The sequence below is a fragment of the Eurytemora carolleeae genome, unplaced genomic scaffold (genome assembly GCF_000591075.1).
Source record: "Eurytemora carolleeae unplaced genomic scaffold, Eaff_2.0 scaffold1402, whole genome shotgun sequence".
Lineage (NCBI taxonomy): Eukaryota > Metazoa > Arthropoda > Copepoda > Calanoida > Temoridae > Eurytemora > Eurytemora carolleeae.
The window spans coordinates 46,977-72,630 of NW_019402135.1; the positions used below are offsets into that span (position 1 = coordinate 46,977).

At 30.9% G+C, this 25,654-nt stretch overlaps 1 protein-coding gene across 1 annotated transcript; it reads right to left on the reverse strand.

The window, feature by feature from the left end:
- Positions 1 to 15: 15 nt before the first annotated feature.
- LOC111717959 (uncharacterized) lies at positions 16 to 25,179 on the reverse strand. Its single transcript, XM_023493426.1, has 10 exons — positions 25,150 to 25,179; positions 24,144 to 24,271; positions 23,357 to 23,413; positions 19,336 to 19,480; positions 7,104 to 7,240; positions 6,722 to 6,790; positions 4,050 to 4,110; positions 3,229 to 3,273; positions 2,615 to 2,667; positions 16 to 83 (listed from the first exon to the last, which is right to left on the reverse strand). Exons 2-10 carry the CDS (start codon positions 24,175 to 24,177, stop codon positions 16 to 18), a joined length of 669 nt encoding a protein of 222 aa, XP_023349194.1. The 5' UTR covers positions 24,178 to 24,271; positions 25,150 to 25,179.
- Positions 25,180 to 25,654: the final 475 nt, after the last annotated feature.

Below are 25,654 nucleotides of genomic sequence, written 5' to 3' on the forward strand. Positions count from 1 at the left end.
ACTAAATAAATATATTTAATTATCCTTCACCAGCACCTTACACTTATTAAATATATTTAATTCTACCGCACCAACAAGTTTTACTAAATAAATATATTTAATTAGGCTTTCTTCTATTTAAATTGTGAAGTGAACATGTTCTTTTTGTTTACATTTTAAAACAAAGAAGAAAAAAATTTCGCGGATTTAAAAAAAATCGCCGATTTTCAAGAATTTAAATTTTTACAAAATTAAAAACCTTTAAAGCACATTATTTTAATTTTTATCATTCGTAAACCTTCCCTGTGGTCACGTGATGTCCCACAAAAAATTTGGGCCCGATCGGTTTAGCCGTTATGACGTTTATTGGATACAAACAAACAAACAGACACCAAAACATACAAACAGACAGACAAGCCAAATTTATAAATAGATTATCCTTTACCAGCACGTTAAATTAAACAAATATATTTAATTCCTTCACCAGCACGTTATGCTAAATAAATATATTTAATTATCCTTCACCAGCACGTTATACCGTAAACATATTTATTTATTTCAATAAATATATTTAATTATCCAGCACCAGCACGTTATACTTGACAAATGTATTTAATTATCCCGCACCAACACGTTATACTAAATAAATATATTTAATTATCCAGCACCAGCACGTTATATTTAACAAATGTATTTAATTATCCCGCACCAACACGTTATACTAAATAAATATATTTAATTATCCAGCACCAGCACGTTATACTTAACAAATGTATTTAATTATCCCGCACCAACACGTTATACTAAATAAATATATTTAATTATCCAGCACCAGCACGTTATATTTAACAAATGTATTTAATTATCCCGCACCAGGACGTTATACTAAATAAATATATTTAATTATCCTGTACCAGCACGTTATACTTTACAAATGTAGTTAATTATATTTTTTCATTTTTTATATATTTTACAATAAAAAACATCTAAATTTTACTTATCCATTAAGCTATATTAACGAGTCGATTAATTAATTTACTTTAATTTTTATTTGACTTTTAGCAAGCCAGATATTTCATATTTTTTCCTTTTTTTTTGAGTTTTTAAAAGATTAAATTTCCCTGCAGGCTTGTAAAAGTTATAAAGTTAGAATCTGCAAAATATTTTCCAGTTTAGGATTTATGTGTTTTCAAATTATTTTTAAATTTAAAAAAAATAAAAATAAAAAGTTTTCCGACGAACAAATATGAATAAAACGTAATTTAATTAAATATCCAGCAAAAGGATTCAGATGAATCCAACAAAAGGTCTGTTCATCTAAACATATTTTTCAGAGAGTTTTTTTTTATTTTTTTTTCTTCAATTTTTATAAATGATTAATATAAAGGTGTAAAAATTTATTTGAATGAAGTTTTAGTATTTCCTTTTTTTAGCTTTTCTCACTTGTAAAACTCTTGTATTATTTGTTTATAATTAGGGGTCAATTTTCTCCTTATTAACGTTTCAAAAATGAATCCCTATTTCTTTCCAGTATGATTGCTCCAACTATTTATATTTTAGACTTTGACTTTTTATCTGACCAAATTTTTAGTTCGAAATATGAAGGAATAATCGGAATCGGAGCTTTCGTGTTGTATTCTTAAAGGGAGTGTTCGCGAAAAATGAAAAGGGGTATAGGCTTAATGCGATAAAAAAGCGCTTTTGATCGCTACTAATCTTACTTCTATCTGTTGCGTCTATAAGGAGAAAATTGTTAAAGACGTCTCATACCGAATAACATGGCGTCCATACAAATTGAGAAAATTGCAACATACGACTTAGACCGTAAAAAATCAATTTAATTTCAAACAAATCATTCAGATATTACAACCTATCGTCAACGATTATCTTTCGCCACATTTGTATATATTTGATATTTCATACTAGTTTTGATTTTGTTTTTTACAATAATATTTAGCTTACAACTTGTTTTCGAACATTCCTGGAAAATATGAAAATGTCGTCTTCATTACCAAAAATCCTCGAAACAGGAATAAATGTTTTTATGAGTAACTCTCAGATCATAACACTTAAAACATATTATGAAAAATCAACTATATATAAATGTGGCGAAAGATAATCGATGACTATAGGTTGTAATATCTGAATGATTTGTTTGAAATTAAATTGATTTTTTACGGTCTAAGTCGTACGTTGCAATTTTCTCAATTTGTATGGACGCCATGTTAACCTTTATAATCTATTTTGGCAGCTTACTAACTCTGTGATATCCGAGGTGGACTTAATTCAGGGATCAAGCATTGATCCTCAAATCAAAAAGTAAATATTAAGATCAAGCGTTCATAATTAACGATTATCCATACAAAAGTTAGGGTTAGAATACTTGAAGGAATTGAGTCTTTGTCACAAACTCAAATTTTCTAATCCCTATTTTTGATATTTCAAACTAAGATAATTTGACGCAACAGAATTCTTAGTTTGAAATATCTAAGGTCTACGACATTGGGTTGCAGAGATATAGGAATTAGAAAATCAGAGTTTGTGTCAAAGACTCAATTCCTTTGGGGCGAGTATTCAGTTCAATTTATAAATCTACACTATACAATTTTTCTTGATTATTTTATAAATATAATACCTCTTGATGAATCGCTGGGTTCTGAAGGATAATCATCAGTATCAATCCGTACACTAAAATATTATTATTATTATCATTATTATTATAATTATTATTATCATTGTCATTTTCATTATCATCATCTTTTATTTTTAATATTGATTCTTAAATTTTTAGGAAAAATTTCAAGTTTTATTTTTTCCTTTTTTGTTTCCGAATTTAATGAATTTGAGTCACGTCTCAAATATGCCCAAAACCGGCTTTAATTGAGCGCTGGTTAAATCTTGAAACATTGAATTCAAATTTAAGTGGAACCAAAAAGAATAAAAAAGTTTTTTAAACGGGGGTTGACCTCAACTCAATAAAATTGATATTTTTTATTTTTTTATTTTAAGTTTAGCTTCACAATTCACACACTTTCATTGGCGATTGGCTTGATTCCAAAAATGATCGATTCACAATCACAATATTTTTTAACAAGATATCGTAAGTCTCTTCAAGAATAAATGTAAACAAACTTTCGATCCTAGGAAATTGAAATTCGGGTTTTTTATAGATATATCAAAATAAATGATAATAGAAAATATCTAGATGAAAATGGATTGGTCAATATTTGAATAATATTTTTAGATTACCTCTGCTGAGTTCTTGGTCTGTTATTATTTCTGAGCACTCCACTTCTAAATAAAAAATCCGCCATTAAAACTGCAAAAATTTGGCGGCAAATTTTGAGGCAGAAATGCGCCAAAATAATTCGGACAGTGGACTAATCAGAACACAGAGTTTAAACCAGCTGACAGTTTTATAAACAATCATCAGAAATTTTTCTTTTTTGTCTTTTATTATAAAAGTTATGTGCTTTAATAGAAAAGAAGAAAATTAATATTGGTTGATATTTGACAATAAATACTTTATGATGTAGATTAAATATGCTCAATGCAAGTTAATAAAGTAGAAGATTGAAGTAAATAAAAAATGTCAAATATTTCATTGCGCGCACATCAATGGATTTATCCGACAGATGATTTATCAAAGGGACTGTAAGCGTAATTTCAAGTGACTCTCCATGCAAAGATGGCAAATTCCGATTCACAATGGTACCCTGTAAACCTTTATATAATCAAATTATGTGAAAGATGTTTATTTAAAAATGTTTAATTCTCATAATTCCTATTTGTTTTCCTGTAGTTGAAATGCTCAAGTCACTTTTGTATAGACATCATAATTGAGAATAATCATTCTTTAAAATTTTAAACATGGATATCTAAATCGTACTTAATCAGACCAATCTTTTTAAGGGTACCGTTGTGAATCAGATATTAACATCTGTGTATTGAGGATTACTTGAAAATACGCTTACAGTCCCTGTAGTTGAAATTTTTTATACAATTATTAATTCATAATTGATTTGATTTTTATAAAAAAAAGTTGTTAAATAGATGGTTTGCTCTGTTACCTAATATTTTCCCCCGATAGCTGTCTAATCAAGGGGGTTCTCTCTTCTTCATCTTCCAATCCTAGAAAATTTCAAATTATATTTTTTTATTTTGTATCTTTCTACGTCAAAAATTACTTTTTAATTGCCCCCCCCCTCCCCTTCTCCCTAAGATGTCATGTTCCTAACAAAAAAGGGTTTTTGCCAAAAGTTAGGGCTACAGGTCAAAAACCGTGACTGCAACTGATATTTAGTTTTTCCAATATGACTATATATATGACGATGACGATATGATTTTAAAAAATGTAACTTAACATTTAATCTCAAAAGTGCCCAATTTTATATTGGATATTGAGATCAGACGTTCAAGATCAGTATCCACACAAGAGTTCCGATGGCATATTTTTTATATTTCCTTTCGAAATCTAGATTGCATTTTCTGCTTAATTGAAAAACTTTTTAAAGTGAGTTTTATCTTGGAAGTTTATGCTAGAAGAATGCAAGCATTTCTCTATTGAACTTTATTAAAATGATGTTTGCCATATCTAATAGAAATAATCTAATGGAACATCAGTACAGCTTTGTGACATCATATCTCTTCTAATTTTAATTTAATGCACAGGTGTGAAGGAGTATTTGGTTATTTATTAGAAATTTAAAACATTTTTGTTTTTATAAATTAAAAGAGTTATGATAAAAACATTTTTAATCTTACGTTTTTTTTAGCTTGACGTGAAGATATTCATTCCAAATAACAGACAGTTTTAAATTTGTCCATGCTTCTCTTCTAAAGGATAGTTTTCAAATGTTTATATTACGACTTAGAACTTAATTGAACACTTAAAGTTGAAAAGGCTTTAAAAGGGAGCTTTCATTTCCCCAAAGAGTTAAATTAAAATTTTTTTAAGTAAATTGTAATTTCAAGTGACCCTTCATGCAAAAATGGCAATGCCCGATTTACAATGGTACCCTTTGAAGCTTTGTCTGATCAGTAAGAATTAGATATCAATGTTTTTAATTTTAAAAACTGATTATTTTTAATTGTGGTTTCTCTACAAAAGCGATTGGTATCCTTTGAAGCTTTGTCTGATCAAGTAAGAATTATAAATCAATGTTTTTAATTTTAAAAACTGATTATTTTCAATTTCTCTACAAAAGCGATTTGCGCATTTCTTCTGCAGGAAAACAATAGAGAAATTAGCAGAGTCATATACTTCAAAATTATCTTCAACAAGACATTCGTATTTATATATGTTGTCTAGCCAGTCAAACGGCTGGACCGATTAGGCTGAAATTTTTTTGTGGACACTCAAGGGTGGCCCGGGGGTGTTATAGGCAAAAAAAAATCAAAAAAAAATTTTCAAATTTTTTTCTTCAATTTTTGATATTATTTATCAGATAATGGTTTCCAGGGTACCTCTGTGCATCGGGCATAGCGATAGTAAAAAAACGATCTTTTTACTTTAAAGCTTTATTTTTTCCCATGAAGTCCAACCTTTCTAACCCCCCAGATTTTCTCTGTTCAAATCCTGTAAAGTTTATAAATCTTGCAATATTCTAACTTGAGAAGAGAAAAGTTAAACAACAGAAAGAATAGAAAATAAGTTCAATCCTTGCTGGGCTGAATAATGGAATACTTATTTACAAACTTAAACAAGGAAGTAACATCAGGAACTATTACTAGGCAAAGTTCCAGTAACACACGGCATGTTTTTCAAAATTAATGAAAGAGTTCGTTAACTATCGGCAAAAGCCCTTATTTTTGTTATCATTAACGAACGTAATTTTGTTGATTTTAATAGTAAAACATTTATGAAAATTACTGAAAAGTAAAAATAAATGTATTTTGATGTTTTTTTTTACGCGCCATGGTGTTTTTGAAAGTTTCCTTTAAGTTTGTCCAGCTATTTTTACATTAAATAATTGTTAAGGCTCGTTAACGGCTGGCATCGTTAACAATTTTCAAAATATCTCCGTTAACGCCTTTTATAACATTGAGAACAATAACTTTGAATTATAACGGTAAATGCCGTTATCAAACGGGAAGTTCAATTCTTAGCTAAAGAAAGAATGGCTACCAGAACAGTCTGGACGTACCCAGCCCGCACATTTTTCATTTTTAACAGTAGTATTGGCATATTTACAAACTTTTCAGTGAACTTGGCACACACAAATTTGCGAACGATGGTGTCAATTTAAGGAAGTTACCAAACGATGAACGATCAAACAATTGATCGTTCGTAATATTAAAAAAACATTTTTTGCTTTTTAAAGAAGTTAATATAAGTCTATTCTTTGATGAACAACCCTGTAAAGCATTAAATGTGGGACAACATTTAAAATGAAAATTTAACCATTTTTCAAAAAAAATAGCACAAACAAGTGCGAGCAAATAAAATAAGCTTTGTTATATAATATGCAATGTATAATTATTTATCCCTAGGCTTTCTTGCCTATCAACAATTTTAGCTTTAAACTTTTTGGCGGATTTTTATATTTGAATTGGCGCATTTTCAAAAATAATTATAAATATTATTTTCCGATCAAAGTTATTAAACTTTGATTGACCATAAACCTTTCCATGGCCGGGTCATTGGGTTGTCATATCAAATTTGGGCCTGATCTGTTCCGCCGTTTTTACGTTTACTGGATACAAACAGACAGAAAGACAAGCAAAGTAAATAGATGTTTACCTATTCTAACATTTACACCACCGCTGGTACTCCTCTTCATACTGCTCTTGGCTTTAAGAACCAGGGTTGCTACAAATATTTTAATTAACTTAATACAGTAAGAACTAGAAACCTCTGGAATAGGAAGTCAACTTTTAGACTCAAGTTATAACTTTAAATGGAACAATAAACATGAGACACAGCAATCGTGGAGTGTAATCTGACACAAATTCATGCACTTCAGTATTGCGTAATATCGTCTTCCATTTCTACAGTTTTTTGGTTATCTTAATTTATTAGAAACGCAGTCATTTAAGCTAAGAGTATTCATATGTTTTGTTTAGAATAAAGACTTAAATTTTATTTTTCATCTGTTAAAAATGTTCCAGTTGACTGATGATACCTGAGTCTATTAGGGGTGTTTTTTCATTCCCATCATCCTCTTCCTCGTCCCGGTCTAGTTCCTCAATTCTACCGCCAGGGGCAACACCAGAGACATCTAGCGTCGGACTTTTTAAACTCCCACCCCCATAGGAAGAACTGGTGGTAAACAATATTTTAATCTTTATTCGAAATTAAATTCTGAAATTCCTGGAAAATTTGATTAAATGGATTTGATTTAGCAATATTGGATTGAAAAGACAAAAGCTGTGAATCTAAATACAGATTTTAAATTAAAATTAAAAATGGAGAAGAAGAAAAACGGTTTTTTAAAACTCGGTAAGAAATTTGAAATCTAGCGCGTTTTCTTTGCAAAATCCACAATTTTAGTCATACTGACAGTTTTATTTAATTTTTTATCAGTAGCTGTGATATTTTTAAATTCTTATTGTTAACTGAAATATAAATATGAATTGTTACTTGTAACTAATTTTACTTTGAATTCTTATTGGTCACCAATATTTCTTTGAATTCTTATTGGTCAAAGAAATTTCTTTGAATTCTTATTTGTCAATAAAATTTCTTTGAATTCTCATTGGTCACGAATATTTATTTGAATTCTTATTTGTTATTGAGATTTCATTGAATTCTTATTGGTCACTGAGATTTCTTTGAAATCTTATTTGTCACAGATTAAAACTCTCAAATTGTAAAATCGATAATGCAACGGTTACAAAAATAACACTAGATATTTTAAAATTAGGGTTTCCAGTGAACAAAACGTTTCGCGAAAAAATGCGAAAACAAATGAAGTGTAATTTCGCGAAAATTCGAAAATTTCGCGAAATGCGAAAATTCGATTGAAATGCGAAACTTTCACGAAAATGCGAAAATATTTTCGCAAAAGGCGTAAAATTTGACCCCCCCCCCCCCCTCTAAATCCCATGTTTGATGTCCAAATATGACTAATGATACATCATAGGAAAGCTCTTGTGCTCTACTTTTAGAATCTGCAAAAAAATTGCAAATTTGAAAAATAGAATTTTTTATCGCAAAATTCAGTTATATAGTAATACATGTTTACAATAAAAAATTTGTCCAAAAAATAAAAAATTATACATTTTTGAAAAGCCCTTGACCATGCTATTTCAAATATGCAAACATTTTTGCAAAATTTAAAATAACCTGATTTTTAATCAAGAAAAACTAAAAATGTGCAAATTTCCTTTGACAGGTTGTTTGCAAAAAATTTGCAATTTTTTTCTTAAATCTTGTGCAATTCGTTTCCTTATGGCAAAGGCTTTCCAAAAAGCTAAATTTTATCAAAACCTGACAAGTGGAAGTGGGTCAAAACAAAGATTTAGTTTTTTACAGGAAAAAGCAGTCATTCAGGCAGTGTGCCTAAGGACTCAGGCAGTTAGTATTAAAGCCCGGTTTTAGGCCTAAAGGGAGAGCTTTGGTTATGTAGGAAAAGTCAGAAAATCTCAACAGCCTCAGACCAATACTTTTTGAGTTATGTAAAAAAACTAAAGGGGGGGGGTCAAATTGACCCCCCCCCCAGCAGGAATAGGGTTAAAAGAACTTGTGGAATTCTCTGCTCTGATAGCCCAATATTTGAAGTTTTATTATGTCATAAAAATAATGTTTGATGAAAAGAATTTGATTTTACCAGCTATCTTTTTAAGTTTCCGAATTATTGAGATTCTTCCCGTTGTAGATATTATATTGTGTTTTATGAGGAAAGATCTTCACGGTCAAAAAAGTATTTTCAAGCAAATCTATGAATTGTCTAATGTCTCCTAGTCGTTCTTAAATCTATTTTTATACTTTGTGTAAATCCATCAATTTGGCTCGCGGATAAATCCCTCTTTAAAGTGAGTCTTTTTCGCAAAAATTTTGTATTTGTTCTTAAAAATTCTGTATTTTTTGGAAAATTTTCGTGTTTTCTTCAAAATCTTAATTTTTTTCGCGAAATTTTTCCCTTTTTACAATACATTGGTAAAAGGACTAAATTAAAAACTATTTAACAATATTGAACGGTCCCTCTAAAAACTATTTAACAATATTGAACGGTCCCTCTAAAAACTATTTAACAATATTGAACGGTCCCTCTAAAAACTATTTAACAATATTGAACGGTCCCTCTAAAAACTATTTAACAATATTGAACGGTCCCTCTAAAAGCTATTTAACAATATTGAACGGTCCCTCTAAAAACTATTTAACAATATTGAACGGTCCCTCTAATTCCTAAACTAAAGAATTGCAAAGGTCTCTAATACCTTAGCAAGGTGGCAGTGCACTCAAGCCTAATCTTCTTAAAGCCATGGAATCCTTACAACTGTGTGTTTACTAGCCCTGGCCATTCATTAGTTACAGCTAATATTTTGCTGCCAGAAAAAAATCCTATTACACCCCTTGTTTCAACCTTCTGATAGTGCCCATATTAGGGCTCAATTATGCACTTTTTAAACCACAGCTTTTATTTTTTTTAGCTTTACCGAAAAGTCCATATTAGCGTAGCGGTCTTACTTATAGTCATTTAAACTGAACTTGTAAGCTCTTAAAACTGTAAAAAGAATTATAACTTCTGATGAAAAAATTCGCCTCCGGGGTATCGATGCACCACAGAATGTTGCGCTGTCCAGTATAGAAATTCGAAGGGTTAAAAATAGATTTTACTAATTAGAATTATCATATACAGTGAAACCCTTAATAACGAATACATCGGAAGAATTTATCAAATGTCGTCTTGACAATTTTTCAATGAGTTTTATACTATATTACGTAAATTTCAGTATTTGCGAAAATAAATAAATAGCCATGAATATGCAAGAACAGTTTTAAAGAGCTCCATATAATCATTTAATTAAAAAGCTAAAGATCTGCAACATTCCATTATCAGAAAGTGGAGAATGCGACATTTGATGAATTCTTTCGATGTATTCGTTATTACTGGTTTTACTGTAGAGAATTTACTATATCTTATGCTCTCATTTTTTCTATTTGAATAAGATGGTTTTACTTCTTCGTTTAAGAATTTTATCCTGCAATTGAATGAAAATCATTTAATCAAATTAAAAAAGCATTTATAAATACTAATGAGTACAATGCACATCTCTAATTTAAAGCCCTATTTCCTTTTAAATAAGTGCAATTTACAGAAACCATACCAGAAGATTAATGCTTTGGTAATTCATAAAGTTTAACATCAAAAAAGCTTTTCAGTTCAGCGCTATAATGGTTAGATTTGATAATTTAGAATGTGTGAAAGCTGGCGTAAGAATAAGTATTGTAGAAAAACTCTGTAAGATTGTTGAATTAAAGACCAAAACGTGATAGAATTGAATTGTAGATACTTTTAAACAGTATATTTTTTTGTCTGTTTTTGGTAATTCAAGTATGCTCTATAAGAGTGTGACAAAAATACTTATATTTTTGTGCACCTGTGTAATCAAGAAGACAATGAGGAAGAGGATGATAGTGAGCCTGTATAGATTTGATAAAATATTATGCAACACCATTGTACACCTGCTAGAAAGCTCCAAGAACATATGGAGGAAGAACTCTCTCAAGCTGCGTACCTCTGCAAGGTATCTAAATCATTTTCCTCTTTCAAAACATCCCTAAGCTAGGATTTAAAGGGACTGTATACCAAATGTTAAGTAACCCTCTCTCTGAAGAAGAATTTCATTATGACCAAAAATGATGGAGATATATTATTTTGTTCTCTGAAAATTGGTAATATTTAACTGAGGATTAAAAAAGCAGAATCAAGAAAGAAAATGTACAGAATACACATTTTTAAGAGAGAAAGACGACAAAATTGATAAAGATTTTCAAGAGTAACGTTACAACTGTAAAAATATGTAAAAATGCGCTCTAAAGGAATTGAGTCTTCTCCACAAGTACTTTGATGTTCTAATCCCAGTATATTTACACCCTATCGTAAACCACAGGTTTCCTCTTTCAAAACATCCCTAAGCTGGGATAATATGTATGTATATATAAATTCAAATATGTTCAATAAGAGTCAGTTTAAACCAATAGATGGCAACGTAGAATTTGTACACTCTCAGTACAGCTGTATTCTGACGTCAATTCAGTTTTTGTGTCCGACAAAATTATTAATGATAGTGATAATTTTAGAATAAAGTACTAATCTTACAGTAAAATAAGTAAAATTTTATGTGTTATTTATTTTCTGTTTTTACACTTTTTTATTTAATCTTGGAAAACATGTCAACTAAAGTGAGAAAATTTCGGTGTCACTGTCATATTTGAGACACTTGTAACGTCTTGTATAATTGGTCCAATTCTCTGTTGTCAGCTAATGTAATCTATTTGGTTTAAACCTGTAGCCTACATTTTGTCTTCTTCAGTGCATTAGTGTTTATTTGCAGATAAAATGATAAATATGGTGTGACAAAAAAAACATATGTAGATGTTTACAGCCTTAGGAAATCACAAGAATGTAAAAAGACCGAGTTGAAAACTCGGTTACAGACATCTCTGAAGTCTTATCCATTGTGGGCTTATCTATATAAATCGTATTATAGTGGGTCTGAATAATTGATATTTAATCTAAGTTTGGATTTTCTCTGTAAGAAGTAATACACTAGAGGTGGGCAACGTTCCGTTAACGTACGAACAGAAAATTTAAAAAAAATAACGGAAAATTCGGCAGAATCCGTTAATTTTTACATTGTTAACGAATTAAAAAAACCATTCATTAACCCAATCCCTGCTTGAAAACCAGGATATGCTGGGGCGGGGGTTAATTTGACCCCTCCCCCCTCTAAATCCCATGTTTGATGTCAAAATATGACAAATGATACATCATTGGAAAGCTCTTCTGCTCTACTTTTAGAATCTGCAAAAAAATGCAAACTTGCAAAAACTGAATTTGTTATCACAAAATCCAGTTATATAGTAAAAATGCTTGCAAAAAAAAATTGTCCAAAAAATTGAAAAATTATACATTTTTAAAAAGCCCTTGACCATGCCATTTCAAATAAGCAAAAAAAATTCAAAATTTTAAATAACTTGATTTTTAATCAAGAAAGGCTATAAATGTGCAAATTTCCTTTGACAGGTTGTTTAAAAAAATTAGCAATTTTTTGCAAAAAATTTGCAATTTTTTTCTCGCAAAACTTGTGCAATTTGTTTCCTTATGTCAAAGGCTTTCCTAAAAGTGAAAGTGGGTCAAAACAAAGATTTAGTTTATTACAGGAAAAAGCAGTCATTCAGGCAGTGTGCCTGAGGACTCAGGCAGTTAGTATTAAAGCCCGGTTTTAGGCCTAAAGGGAGGGCTTTGGGTATGTAGGAAAAGTCAAAAAATTTCAACAGCCTCAGACCAATACTTTTTAGAGTTATGTAAAAAAAACTACAGGGGGGGGTCAATGTGCTTTAAAATAAAATGGCCTTCATCAATTTTTCAGTTAAAATTTCATGAAACTTACAAAAATTAAAAATATATTTTTATATTTTCTTACGCGCTTGATGTTTTACTTTTCGTCTTCCAATTTTCACTGCAATTTTTGTTAACGACTAGTCAATGGCTGCACTGTTCATTAATTCCAAAATATCTTCCGTTAAAGTCACGTTGTTAATATGATAGAGATCATTAACGAACGGTAACTTTTTAAAAGAACGGAAAAGATCGTTAACTGAATGAAAACTTTAGAATGGTGGATATCGGGATTAAGGCTTAATCCACTCTTTTTCTTAATCTCCAGATTAAATATTGCTTGTTCTCCTCTCATTTTTAATCTTCAGATTAATTATCAGAGCAAGATTAAGGATATCTCATTATAAAGTTTTCAGCTCAGAACATACAACTAAGAATGAACGAGTATCTAAAGTTTGAAGGATTTTAGCTGACCAATAACAAACTGTTTGAAAAAAGTCTAAACCTGACCAACCCTAAATAAAACTATTACTAACCAATTACAAAAGCAGAACTAAATCTTTCTTAACTTACATAGATCTAGAAAAGATGCCTATGGGATTTAAAAATGATGTTTTCTACAGAGATAACCAGAAAACTCCGAAATAGCAAGACGACATTTTATCAATACTTTTAAGTGTATTTGATGTTGTTACAAAGCAAACAGATTTAATAGAAACTTATTAAATTCTAATTAAGTGAAATGGGTCTGTTCAGACTGAGAAATGTCCGTGTCCCATACTTATTAGACTTCAAACTAAAATTCGTCTTCCCATTCCAGGGTTCCCTGGTTATCATTGTGTAATAAACACAAATTTTATAAAAGTTGTTCAATTTTGCAAACTATTTTCTTTCGCCATAAAGCTTGCATTTATTGTAAACTCTGCTTTTGAAATATGAGATTTAGCTTTTCTCTTCCACACTTCATATTTGCATTCCTTTCAACTTAAAGGAATTTAGATTAAAGTAAAAAAAGGACTGTACAGCGTAATTTCAAGTGAACCTCCATGCAAAGATGGCAATGCCCGATTTACAACGGTACCCTAAGAGCTTTGTTTGATTTAGAATGAAAAGATATCCATCCATTTTTTTTAAAACCGTTTATTTTCGCTTGTGGTTTCTCTGCAAAAATGACTTGCGCATTTCTTGTTTATTAGAAACGATGGAGAAATTATCAGAAATCAACACTTTTTGAGTCAGAAAAACGACGTTATCTGCCACATTTTGATCAGATTAGGTTTAAGGGTATCGTTAATACAAGCATTGCTATCTTTGACTTTAAATTACGCTTACTGGTGATTAAAGAAAGTACAGTTAATATGTTGTAGAAAGGGTGTCATTAAATTAGCTGTTTTTTCTTTTAGGTTCAGCTGTAGTTAACGATGTACGGGTCGTTAAATATGTCAAATATGACGTTGATTTAATAAAATAAGAAAAAAAAATTCTAATGAAGAAATTCCTTCAAACGTTTGCTTCGATTTTTTTGTTTGTTGAGTTCTGACAATTTCCTACATTGTCTCTGTAGCATTAATCCACAAACCATTTGAAGATTATAAACTTTCAGTTAGTACATAACACATAATTGTCTCTAGAAGAGAATCATTCATTTAGCGTACTGTACCGTTTAGCCTTATATAGTTTCAAATGTGCTGTACATACATATTTTTAACGGTTGAAAATGACCGTTAACGAAACGGCTAGAAAAAATTGGGACGTGCCCAGCCCTAGTCTACAACTTGCTCTAGCAGTGTATATTTTTCTCTAGCAGTGTACAACTTGCTCTAGCAGTGTATATTTTGCTCTAGCAGTGTACAACTTGCTCTAGCAGTGTATATTTTGTTGTAGCAGTGTACAACTTGCCCTAGCTGCTGAAAATTCAGCCCGATACTTGAAATGAAGTAAAGTTTACAGTGACAATGATATCTCATGTTTTCTTCATCAGAAAAAAAATGTTTAGAGGAAACTGTTGTGAATCAGACATGTCACTCCATTAATGGAGAATGGGGACTTTCATGAAATTGATTCCACAGTCCCTTTGAGATAGCTTTGGGATAGCTCTGTAAATCAATTTGTAAATGATTAAGGCCAGACATATCTAGAAAATGTCAGATAAAAACAATCTGTTTTCAATTTTACAAGTTGTACAATATGTTTCAATCTGGAACAAATACCGGATAAAGAATAGGACCGAATCTATTGAATTTAAGCCAGGTCGCTGAACCCCTGAGCCGGTTCAAATCTTATATCATCGATACAAAGTTAAAGTAGGTTCTGCGGTTTCTGTGTCCGAATTTAATGAATTTAAGCCGCGTCTAAAATCCCCAAAAACTGGTTTCAATTGAGCGCCGGCTCAAATCTTGAAAATTTTAATACAAATTTAAGTGGAACCAACCAAATTTGAGCCGCGGCTTACATTTAAAACGCGGCTTAAATTCTTTAAATTCGGCCTCAGATTGATTTACTGGTAAAGTTTAACGCTTTTTAACACTTTTAATATTTTTTATCGAGTATTAAAACATTTAGTTAATTTTTTTCCTTTTAGGGTTTCAATCTTTTCGCAATTAATTCCACTTTTTCAGTGAGAAATTTACAAAAAAAAAACGTAAAGTTTAAAATAGAGATGCATTTCCAGATAAATGGCACTAAATCTATCTTAGTTAAAGACAAAGTTGAGACAGCAAATCTTTTATATTGAGCAAACTTAAATCTATAAAAACGAAGTTTGGAATATACACTAAACAAAGTATCAGGGGTTTAAAGAGACTGTTAACAAAATTTAAAGTTACCCTCCATGCAAAGATGGTATATTACCTGATTCACAACAGTAACCCGCAAACCTGATCAATAATTTTATAGAGACCAAAAACAAGGTTTAGGGGGGAGGGTTGATATCTATGTGTGAAATGCAAAAGTAAACAGAGGTAAACAAGAATGAGAAAAAAATATTAGAAAAAAGATGTATGGGCTTATTTAATGCAGTAAGAAAGTTAAAAAACAAAGTTAAATTTAAAGGAGTTGAGTTTTTGCCACAAACTCTGATTTTCTAATCTCTATATCTTTGCAACCCATTGCCGTAGATCTTAGATATTTAAACTATTAATACTTATAAATAAAATAACCTTAGTTTGAAATATCAAAGGTGTACACCATAAGGTTGCAAAGATATTGGAATCAGAATATTTTAGCTTGTGACAAAAACTCAATTCCTTTAAAATGTAAAACCTGAAAATTTAAGTACAAAAATGTAGAAAAAATGAATGAATGCATGTTTCGTCATTTGTAAGGAATCTTTTAGAAAAGTATTGGTTAGTGTCGAGCTTTACATCAATCCCTGATTATTTGTTTTGTGAGATTTATACAATTATTTTACAAATACATGAAAGTACATTAACAATATTTTAAAGGGACTGTTAGCGAAATGTAAAGTGACTCTCCGTGCAAAGATGACAGTGCCTGATTCGCAACAGTGCATAAAACCTTTATCTGATCAAAAATGTGAAAGACATTGTTGTTGTTGTTGTCTATGTGTACAATTGTTTAATTCAGATAATTCAAATACATGTTTTCCTACACTAGAAATGCGCAAGTTGAGCTTATGATATAGAAAACACAATTAAGAATAATCAAATTAAAAATTACCAACATTAATATATATATCATACTTGATCACACAAAGCTTTTAAGCTGGTACTGTTCTGAATTGGGCTTTGCCATCTTTGCATGTATGCAGGTCACTTGAAATTACGCTTACAGTCCTGTAACCTAATAGTCTTAAATAACCCTAAAAAAGACTAGTTCATGACACACACACACACCCCTCCCTCCAAAAAAAATATCCCTTGATCACACCGCCAGATTAAGAAATACTCATGTGGGGGGATCTTGAAGAAGGATGGGGGGGGGATTTGTTCAAGAGGATGAAAAATCCCCCTGCTTTTGGATATATACGGGTGAATGATCAGATTTCCCCCACCTGTTACCCTTCACCGGGGCAACCTCCATATTGGAGATTTCACTCAAAAGAGAAGAATTAGAAATATCATTGGGGGAAATATTTTTCAAAATATTTTTTAAAAAATCATCTATTTAAGAACTAAATAAATGGCCCTCAATTGGAGCTTTATAGAAAATGGGATACACGTAAGGAAAATTCGATCAAGTTTTGTTTATGATCAAAATTTCATGAATCTCATATTTTTGTTAAAAAATAAAACTAAATCTGTGAAATTTCTCTGATCTTTTTCTCTCACAGTTACACGAGCCAAGAAGATACAGTTCATTGTCAACTCCATTCTAGGGTATCCCGCAGAGCAAACTTTTGCTCAATTCTGCACAGATTTACTTGACAGAATTCCACAATTTTGTGCAAAAATTAATTTTTCGCATACAAGTGCATATTTTCTGTGTAAGGAAGTGAAAAATGCGGAATTTGAAGCGAACTAAAAAGTTTGCTGTAAAATGTGCAACTTGCACGCCAGGATTTTTCTTAAAATCCCTACTTCATTCACCTGTTTGCAAAATTCAAATTGAACAATAAACAAATCAAAAGTTTGCGCCTGTAGTAAAAATGTGTGCAAAAATTTGCTTTTAGTAGATGTGTTTAAGTATCATAAAGGGAAGTGATGATATGAAAATAAAGGTGCAACTTTCAAAAAGTCATTTTCCCAAGGGCAACTTCCCAAGAGACAATTTCCCTAGTGACAACTTCCAAAATGAGCAACTTCCCAATTAGCAACTTCCAAAATGTACATTTTCCCAAATGACAATTTCCCAAGTGGCAACATCCCCCTGTAGGAAAAACGACATTTTCCCGATGAAGGACGTATTAAATGAACATTAAAGTTTTGAAATGTTTAAAAAAATTTCTCAACCTTTTTTTTAATAAAATACGCAACTTAAAAAAATTCACTCAGTTTCTCTCAGAACATGTTGGCGGCCTACACCATTTCCTCAAAGTTTAAAAATCATTAAACAATCATTACTTTTAGTTACAGTTAGGTTAAGCCTTCTGAGACTAGGATGGTCTAGGGGGCCAAACGCTGCAGCTAAGATGGGCTAGGTGGCTGAGCACTGCGGCTATTACTTGTTATTGTAAATTATTCAAGGAAATTGTTACTTGGGAAAATCATTTGGGAAAATGTTCATCTGTGAAGTTGCCGCTTTTTCTTCATGGGGAAGTTGCCACTTGGGAAATTGACATTTGGGAAAATGTTCATTTGGAAAGTTGCCGCTTGGGAAATTGCACTTTTGGGAAGTTGTCACTTGGGAAAATACCTAACATCAAAATATATACCCCTCAAGTAAATATTTAATCCTTTAAGAACTAGAATAGCTAAAGGGCTGGAATCTGAGTAAATTAAATATATTGTACTGGGCTCCAAGCTCTGAACACTAGGACTGCAAAATTGAATTTAAATTGAAACGTGAAATGCAGAATTGGAAAGGAAAAGGATAAAGCGGGAAGATTGACGGGATACAATACACGGACTGATTTATCCTTCAGAAGAAAGAAGGATTTGGGGGAAAGACTCTTATTTTATCTGTAACAAACTGAAAGGACTATCTTTGAATCCCGATTCAAATTCATGATTCTAATTTTCCTGAAAGTAAAGGACATTGTAAAGAAATGTTATTTTCACTAACCTGTGTAAAATATCTTTTTAGATTAGCGGAATTCAATTAAAATTGTTGCATACCAACAAAAAATCATGTAAAGGAATGCCAATTGCACTTTACTCTCACTAGAAGGAGAGGATTCATTTAGCGTATTGTCCCGTTATGCCGTCTATAGTTTGTATTTGTAATGTACAGCTTGGTCTAGCTGCTTTAAAGTTTGTCTGCCTCTTCAAATGAACCACAGTTTTCAGTGATTGCCCATAATAGAAAATAGAAAACACTGAAATGGATGATAATAGAATTATTTTCTTTGTTTGATTTATATGATGATTAGAGTGCATGGAGGACCTTATCCTAAAGTCTACAAATTTAAGTTGAATTTTTAAAGAAAACAAGCTCCAGGATAAGATTTAGACTTTTTACTCTTACCTTGTGTGTAAACCAGCAACAAATATATTTGCCATTGAAAAAAAGGAAATTTGACAACAAAAAAATTTGATATTTTTTCACAAGATTTAATTGATTAAATCAAAAATTTGTTGTCAAACTTTTCAATTCCCATGAGAATTAAGGAAAATAGGTAGAAGCAATTAAATCAAGGTTATAACTTTGCATGTTATAGACTTTTGTAGAACAATCCTTTCATCTTTTGAACCAGGGCTTTCAGTTTGTTCTTTAACACACTGACCCCCCCCCTCCAAAAAAAATTTGGTTAGTTTTTGAATATTAATTGTTGCCGATCCTTACTTTTAAGGGCATTCGCAAAAGGTAATGTTTATGCATAATTGTTTTCTCATTTTTTGAAATCAGGAGTTTTGCTTTAATTATTTCATTCATAAATAATTCTCTGTCAATGATATTATTATTTAAAACTATTAAATATAGAAAACTTATTTTGCCTTCCACTGTGTTTAATACATCTTCAATAACGACCATTACATAAGTTTACATTATGGTTTGGCAGAAACTTTTAGTAATTAAACATTCCCATTCATGGTTTAATGGAGGGTAATAAACCCCTTCTATTTAACAAGATCCACCCCCCCTCAAAAAAAAAACTAACCCTGTAATCCTCTGGGATCAAATTGAGTCTAAGATATCATATTTCAACGGATTTTTTGTCAAAAGTTGAATATCCTCTTAAAGATTTAGAATTTCTAAAATATTGTTTACAATATTGTTTATGTTCCTTGATATCTGCGTCGGTTGAGGTCTTGTCTCGGGGATTTGTCTGGTATCACTGTATCCGGGTGGTGATATGGAAGGGTATAAAACCGGTTTGGATTCAAATGGTGGGAAATCTGTCCACAGTCCACTGTACAGCTGTACGCTCCCTGGTGCGGTAAAGTTCAATACTTGAATTGATATGCTAATTTTTTTGAAATTTCAAATAATCCTGTAAATGCTATTTAGATATTTTTGCCTAACAAAATCCACATTAATAGAATCTCTAAGGCAGGATTTTGAAAATATGATTTTTTGTACATGCAGTTTGTTCCACTAAACATATTAATAGAAAGACGACTTATGCCCTAACTTTCATCATTAATAGATACTTCATACAAAGTCTGTGTATGATGTTTGTTACTTTTTAAGCTTTCCAGTATGTGGTGTACCTTTTTCAATCTTAAAAATAAAAATAATAAAATGAATTGTTTATACAGTTTTCATTCTATTCACTAAGAAGAAAACTCATCTTTAATACTTGCTAAAAATGGATAAAAATTACTAAAAAATCATAGTAAATTTAAAAGAAATGGATTAAAAATTACGAAGAAAGGATTAAAAATAATTAAAAATTGATAAAAATTAATTAAAAATGAACTTTAAATGGATTAAAAAATATTCCAAAATGACGCTCAAAACTGTCATGGCCATATGGAATATTTTTGCACATTATTCATTCCTCTGTCTAAAAGTTGAAGTTGATAAATAGTTAGAAAACAAGTTGAAACTAACCACTGCTGGTTATTTGTTTCAATCCTGCCTTTTCATTTTATTCAACTTTAATATACATTTGTACAGATATCCACACCAAACTGTGAAATTGGAGGACGACATTAAAGCAATCATAAAATCTATACTCTAAGGTGTATCCAACTATAAAAGCTATACTCTAAGGTGAATGTATCTATGAAATCTATACTCTAAGATGTATCCAACTATAAAATCCATACTCTAAGATGTATCCAAGTATAAAATCTATACTCTAAGATGTATCCAAGTATAAAATCTATACTCTAAGATGTATCCAACTATAAAATCCATACTCTAAGATGTATCCAAGTATAAAATCTATACTCTAAGATGTATCCAACTATAAAATCCATACTCTAAGATGTATCCAAGTATAAAATCTTTACTCTAAGGTGTATCCATCTATAAAATATATATTCTACAATGTATCCAACTATAAAATCTATACTCTAAGGTGTATCCAAGTATAAAATCTATACTCTAAGGTGAATCTAACTATAAAATTTATACTCTAAGGTGTATCCAACTATAAAAGCTATAGTCTAAGGTGAATGTATCTATAAAATCTATACTCGAAGATGTATCAAACTATAAAATTTATACTCTAAGGAGTATCAAACTATAAAATCTATACTCTAAGGTGTATCCAAGTATAAAAGCTATATTCTAAGATGTATCCGACTATAAAATCCATACTCTAAGATGTATCCAAGTATAAAATCTATACTCTAAGGTGTATCCAAGTATAAAATCTATACTCTAAGGTGTATCCAAGTATAAAATCTATACGCTAAGGTGTATCCAAGTATAAAATTTATACTCTAAGGTGTATCCGACTATAAAATCCATACTCTAAGGTGTATCCAACTATATAATCTATACTCTAAGGTGTATCCAACTATAAAATCTATACTCTAAGGTGTATCCATCTATAAAATCTATACGCTAAGGTGAATATTTATGAATTATAAATGATGTTAAGGAATAAAGCTTGAATAAAATGTTAATGTCTGTACCGAGCAGAGTAAATAAGATAAAACCTGGAATACGAATGTTCTTTCTTCAAGAAAATGTTGAAATAGAATATATTTGTCCAGAACAGACATCTTCATTGTATTAATCCATTGTAGGCTTAACTACTTCCGATGCTTACTTCCTCGACTTCCTATTTCCCCATAGCTGTTGCTTAGTAGAGAGGGGGGAGGCAAGTTTGTACCTCCCCCCCCCTTACTTCCAGTGGCTTAGTACAGAGGGGGGGAAGACAAGTTTGTACCTTTTNTAGACTGACCTAATCTGTTCTCTTATTGGTTGAAAGCAATATTTCCTGGCTTTTGATTGGCTGTGAGTTTTTTAATAGATCTCGAAGAATGATTAAATTAATCTACAGATTAACAAAACATCGAGATTAAAACTCTGATTTGATTTTAAGTAAAAGTAAAAAAGCATTGATTGGATAAATAATATTTGCTTTTCTAAGAGAACTGGGCCCAAAAATGATATGAAAAGGAGTAAAGTAATTCAAAGGTTGTAACCTCAAAAAAGTTATGGATACTTTGCCAATTAATTCTAAAAACTGAAGAAAAAATAATTGATCAAGTTTAAGGATACCAAAAAAGTATAAGTGGTTGATGAGATAAAATCAAAGCCAAAGCATTGTGACATCTCAAACTTTTCATAGCTATCTGGATTTATGTGGGATATTGTGTAGACGGAAAAGAAAATTACGGACTCTAAACATAACAAGAACTTTTTAAACCGGACACTTTTCGGCAATTTTTTCTATGCTTCAATACTATCACGTGATTTTTCCTGGATAAAATATCCCGTCCAAAATCCCTAAACTCTAAATTCTTTGCAGAATTAGGTTTTGGAGTCTCCTCTCAGTAAATATAATGGTCCAATAAAGCATACAACTAGGGATGGGTATCGTTTATAGAACTTTTTTTCTAAAAAGATTTAAGAAAAATTTAAGAAAAACAACTGTTTCGCTTTTCGTTTTTTCGTTGTTGACGAAAGGATTTGTTTGTTTTTTAGAAAAGTGAAAACTACCCATCCCTACATATTATCAATTGAATGAACATATTTCCTACTAGGCTAAGCCCCCGGCCCCCCTGGGGAATCAGCTAGGAAAACAATAGTTATCTCGCTATTAGCATAATACACTCATTAGACCAGATCATTAGTGCGATTGATAAATAGAAAACATACTTGAGAGGGAGTTGGAGCTCATAATAGGAGGGGAGGATAAAGGGGAGGGGATTAAACAAATTTTATTCCTCTCCTAAATCTCCCACCTATCTCCCTTAGAATTTTATTAAGGTATTTTGGTAATTTTGATGTCAACATTCTGACATGGTCAGAGGTGAAATGTGCTGCCTATTTTTAAAATTTGCCCGGGGTAAAAATGATATTTCCAAAATTAGCAATATTTTGAATGTTTAAGTGGCGCCGCAGGAAAAATATTTTAAAAAATATTAAAAACAAATAAAAATGATTATTAAGAAGTCATGCTCCATTAAGCTGCCTCTGATTTAGCAGTGCACAAGTGGTTCAACCAAGTCTACGTAGATCAATTACTTTCTAATAAAGGAGTTGAACTATTTCTCTAGTACATTCTTGGCCACATTCGAGAAGTGGTTTATTTATTCATACTTGGTTCAACTCGATATTCATCAATTTCAACCTCAGAGGGTAAACATTTTTTCAAAAATTTGATTAAAATATTCTTAAAAATGAGTAATTAGAAAAGTATAAAGGATTCATCTATATTCCTTTTTGTTGACTTTTTTTCTTGACTTTTAATTGTAAAACACAAAGATAGCGCATTTTATATATTTCTCTTATTTAGAATATTTTTGTTTCCTAAGTAATAGCATATGAAATAATCTGAATGCACCTGAAGAATGTAAATTGCCAAATTCTATGATGTTATGCAAAAATATCCAGTATTGGTGAATATCTGCATACCCATGCAAGGAATATTGCAAAAATAAAATTGCAATAAAGCAGATACTTGTGCACAGTTTACGTGAGAACTCTATGTTCCCCTGTCCCACCCCCCTTTCCCATGAGAACTCTAGACCCCCTGCCCCCTTCCCATGAGAGCTTCCCATTGATTATTTGATTGAATATCTGATTGATTATGAAATTCATTAATTGATTTGTTGATTTATAATGAATTTCATTGATTGATTGATTATCAAATAAAATTGATTGATTGATTGAACTTGTTCCTGTGCTGTGCCGGTTCCTGGATAATCCTGCATTAGAACCCTGGCTCCGAATACGAACTGAATATAAAGGGACTGTTAACTAACGTAATCCTGAGGGATCATTAAATATTAAAAATGCCAGAAACGATTTACAAAAGTGCTTTTAAATCCTTGAAGGAAGAAGACTAGCAGAGCTAGAAACTTTTGTTGATATCGATATTTATTGTGATATCAATATTTACTGTGTGCTTTTTGAGTTTTACGCAAATCTGTTTAATCTGTTCTCTTATTGGTTGAAAGCAATATTTCCTGGCTTTTGATTGGCTGTGAGTTTTTTAATAGATCTCGAAGAAAGCATTGGATACTTAATCACGGTGAGCTAGGGTCAATTTGAATTTGAACTGGACCGACCCCTTGTACCAGCCTTGCTGACGCCCGGCAAGTACTGGCTCGACCCTATCCTACGCCAGCTAGGTTTCATCTTTGATAGCGCAGCCAGACTTTTAACTGTCCCGGCCTATCATAGGCGGGCCTATTCGATCTCTCCCACTATACCTTAGTTTTGTATTTTTGAGATCTTGATCTTTTTGTTAATCTGCATATTAATTTAATCTGTATTCAATATCCTACATGGTAATCCTACCCTGTCAGGGGTTGAAGGGAGCTTTGTTCAGGGGAGAAATAACTAAAATGAAAAGATTAAACATTGATACTCAAATTAAAAGTGCCTGCATTGGATATAAAGATCAAGCGATCATCATTATGATTATCCCAGCTCAGCACTTCATATCGCCTTGATTTAACTCACCTAGATTGGGTGGGATTTGACTACCCTCGTCCATGACCGGATGTCAGCTGAAGTTTAGACTATGTTGACCGGCCTACAGCTAAAGACTAGGTTGACCAGACTTCAGCTAAAGTTTGGATCGACCTGGTCTACAAAAAAAAGCTATGAGAATGGTGTTAAAGCTGAAAATTTTGTAAATTAATCTTACAGTGCATAAAATTAATCTTACAGTGCATAAAATTGCCGAAGAGTATTGTTACAATTATCTCTAAAATGATTAAATTCATTTTTAACAAATTAACAGTTAAAATCTTTTAAAATATTTTAGGAATTAGATGATTTATAAATTAGATGATTTAGGAATTAGATCATTTAGAAATTAGATGATTTAGAAATTAGATAAGTTAGAAATTAGATGATTTAGAAATTAGATGATTTAGAAATTAGATGATTTAGAACTTACATAATTTAGAAATTAGATGATTTATAAATTAGATGATTTATAAATTAGATGATTTAGAAATTAGATGATTTAGAAATTAGATAATTTATAAATTAGAAAACAATTCTCAGAAACTCTTTGAATAATCACATAACTGAAAATTCTGCTTCATTTACGAGTAATGCAAAGTCCCTTTAAAAGAGGGAATTGTATGATTCACAACAGTCCCTGATAATACTTAATTTTAATCTAAAAAGTGGAAGATAACGTTGAAAAGTGTTTTGACTCGAAAAGTGATCATTTCTTCAAATTTTCTTATAAGCAAGTCACTTTTGCAGAGAAACCACAAATTAAAATGAACAGTTTTCAAAATCAAAACCATGGATATCTAATTCATACTTGACCAGACAAAACTTTTAGGGGTACCATTATAAAATGAGCATTACCATCTGTTCATTTACTTGAGATTACACTTACAGTCCCATTAAGTACAGTCCAGACTTTAAGACAGCTAGAGCTGTGTACTCTATACACAGTACACACAGCCAAGAGATGGACAGGACAGTACAGCTAAAGGAGAATTACCTTCTAGTGAGATTTCATTCTCAAAAGCTTGTAGCCATGTTGCTGTACTGGTACTGGTATACTAATAAACACTTTACATTTTCTAATCTGAAATTAATAAATAATTTAGGAACAACTTTCTGGTTCTAACAAAATATTATTTCCTATCTATATTGTATAAAATCTGTGATTAGCAAATAACAAAATTTATTTCCTATCTATATTTATAAATTCTCTGATTAGCAAATAACAAAATATGATTTCCTATCTATATTGTATAAATTCTGTGATGAGCAAATAAAAAAATGTTATTTCTTATCTATATTGTACAAATTCTGTGATTAGCAAATAACAAAATATCATTTCCTTTCAATATTGTATATATTCTGTGATTGGCAAATAACAAAATTTTATTTCCTATCTATATTGTATAAATTCTCTGATTAGCAAATAACAAAATTTTATTTCCTATCTATATTGTATAAATTCTCTGATTAGGAAATAACAAAATTTTATTTCCTATCTA

Excerpts from the sequence above, each read along its gene's own strand:
- LOC111717959 (XM_023493426.1), bottom strand. The coding sequence starts at position 24,177 with ATGGACGAGGGTAGTCAAATCCCACCCAATCTAG. Across the intron at positions 23,414-24,143 it reads TCAAATCCCACCCAATCTAG|TTCGTATTCGGAGCCAGGGT; the intron begins GTGAGTTAAATC and ends CTTTATATTCAG. Across the intron at positions 19,481-23,356 it reads CAGGAACCGGCACAGCACAG|GGAGCGTACAGCTGTACAGT; the intron begins GAACAAGTTCAA and ends TTACCGCACCAG.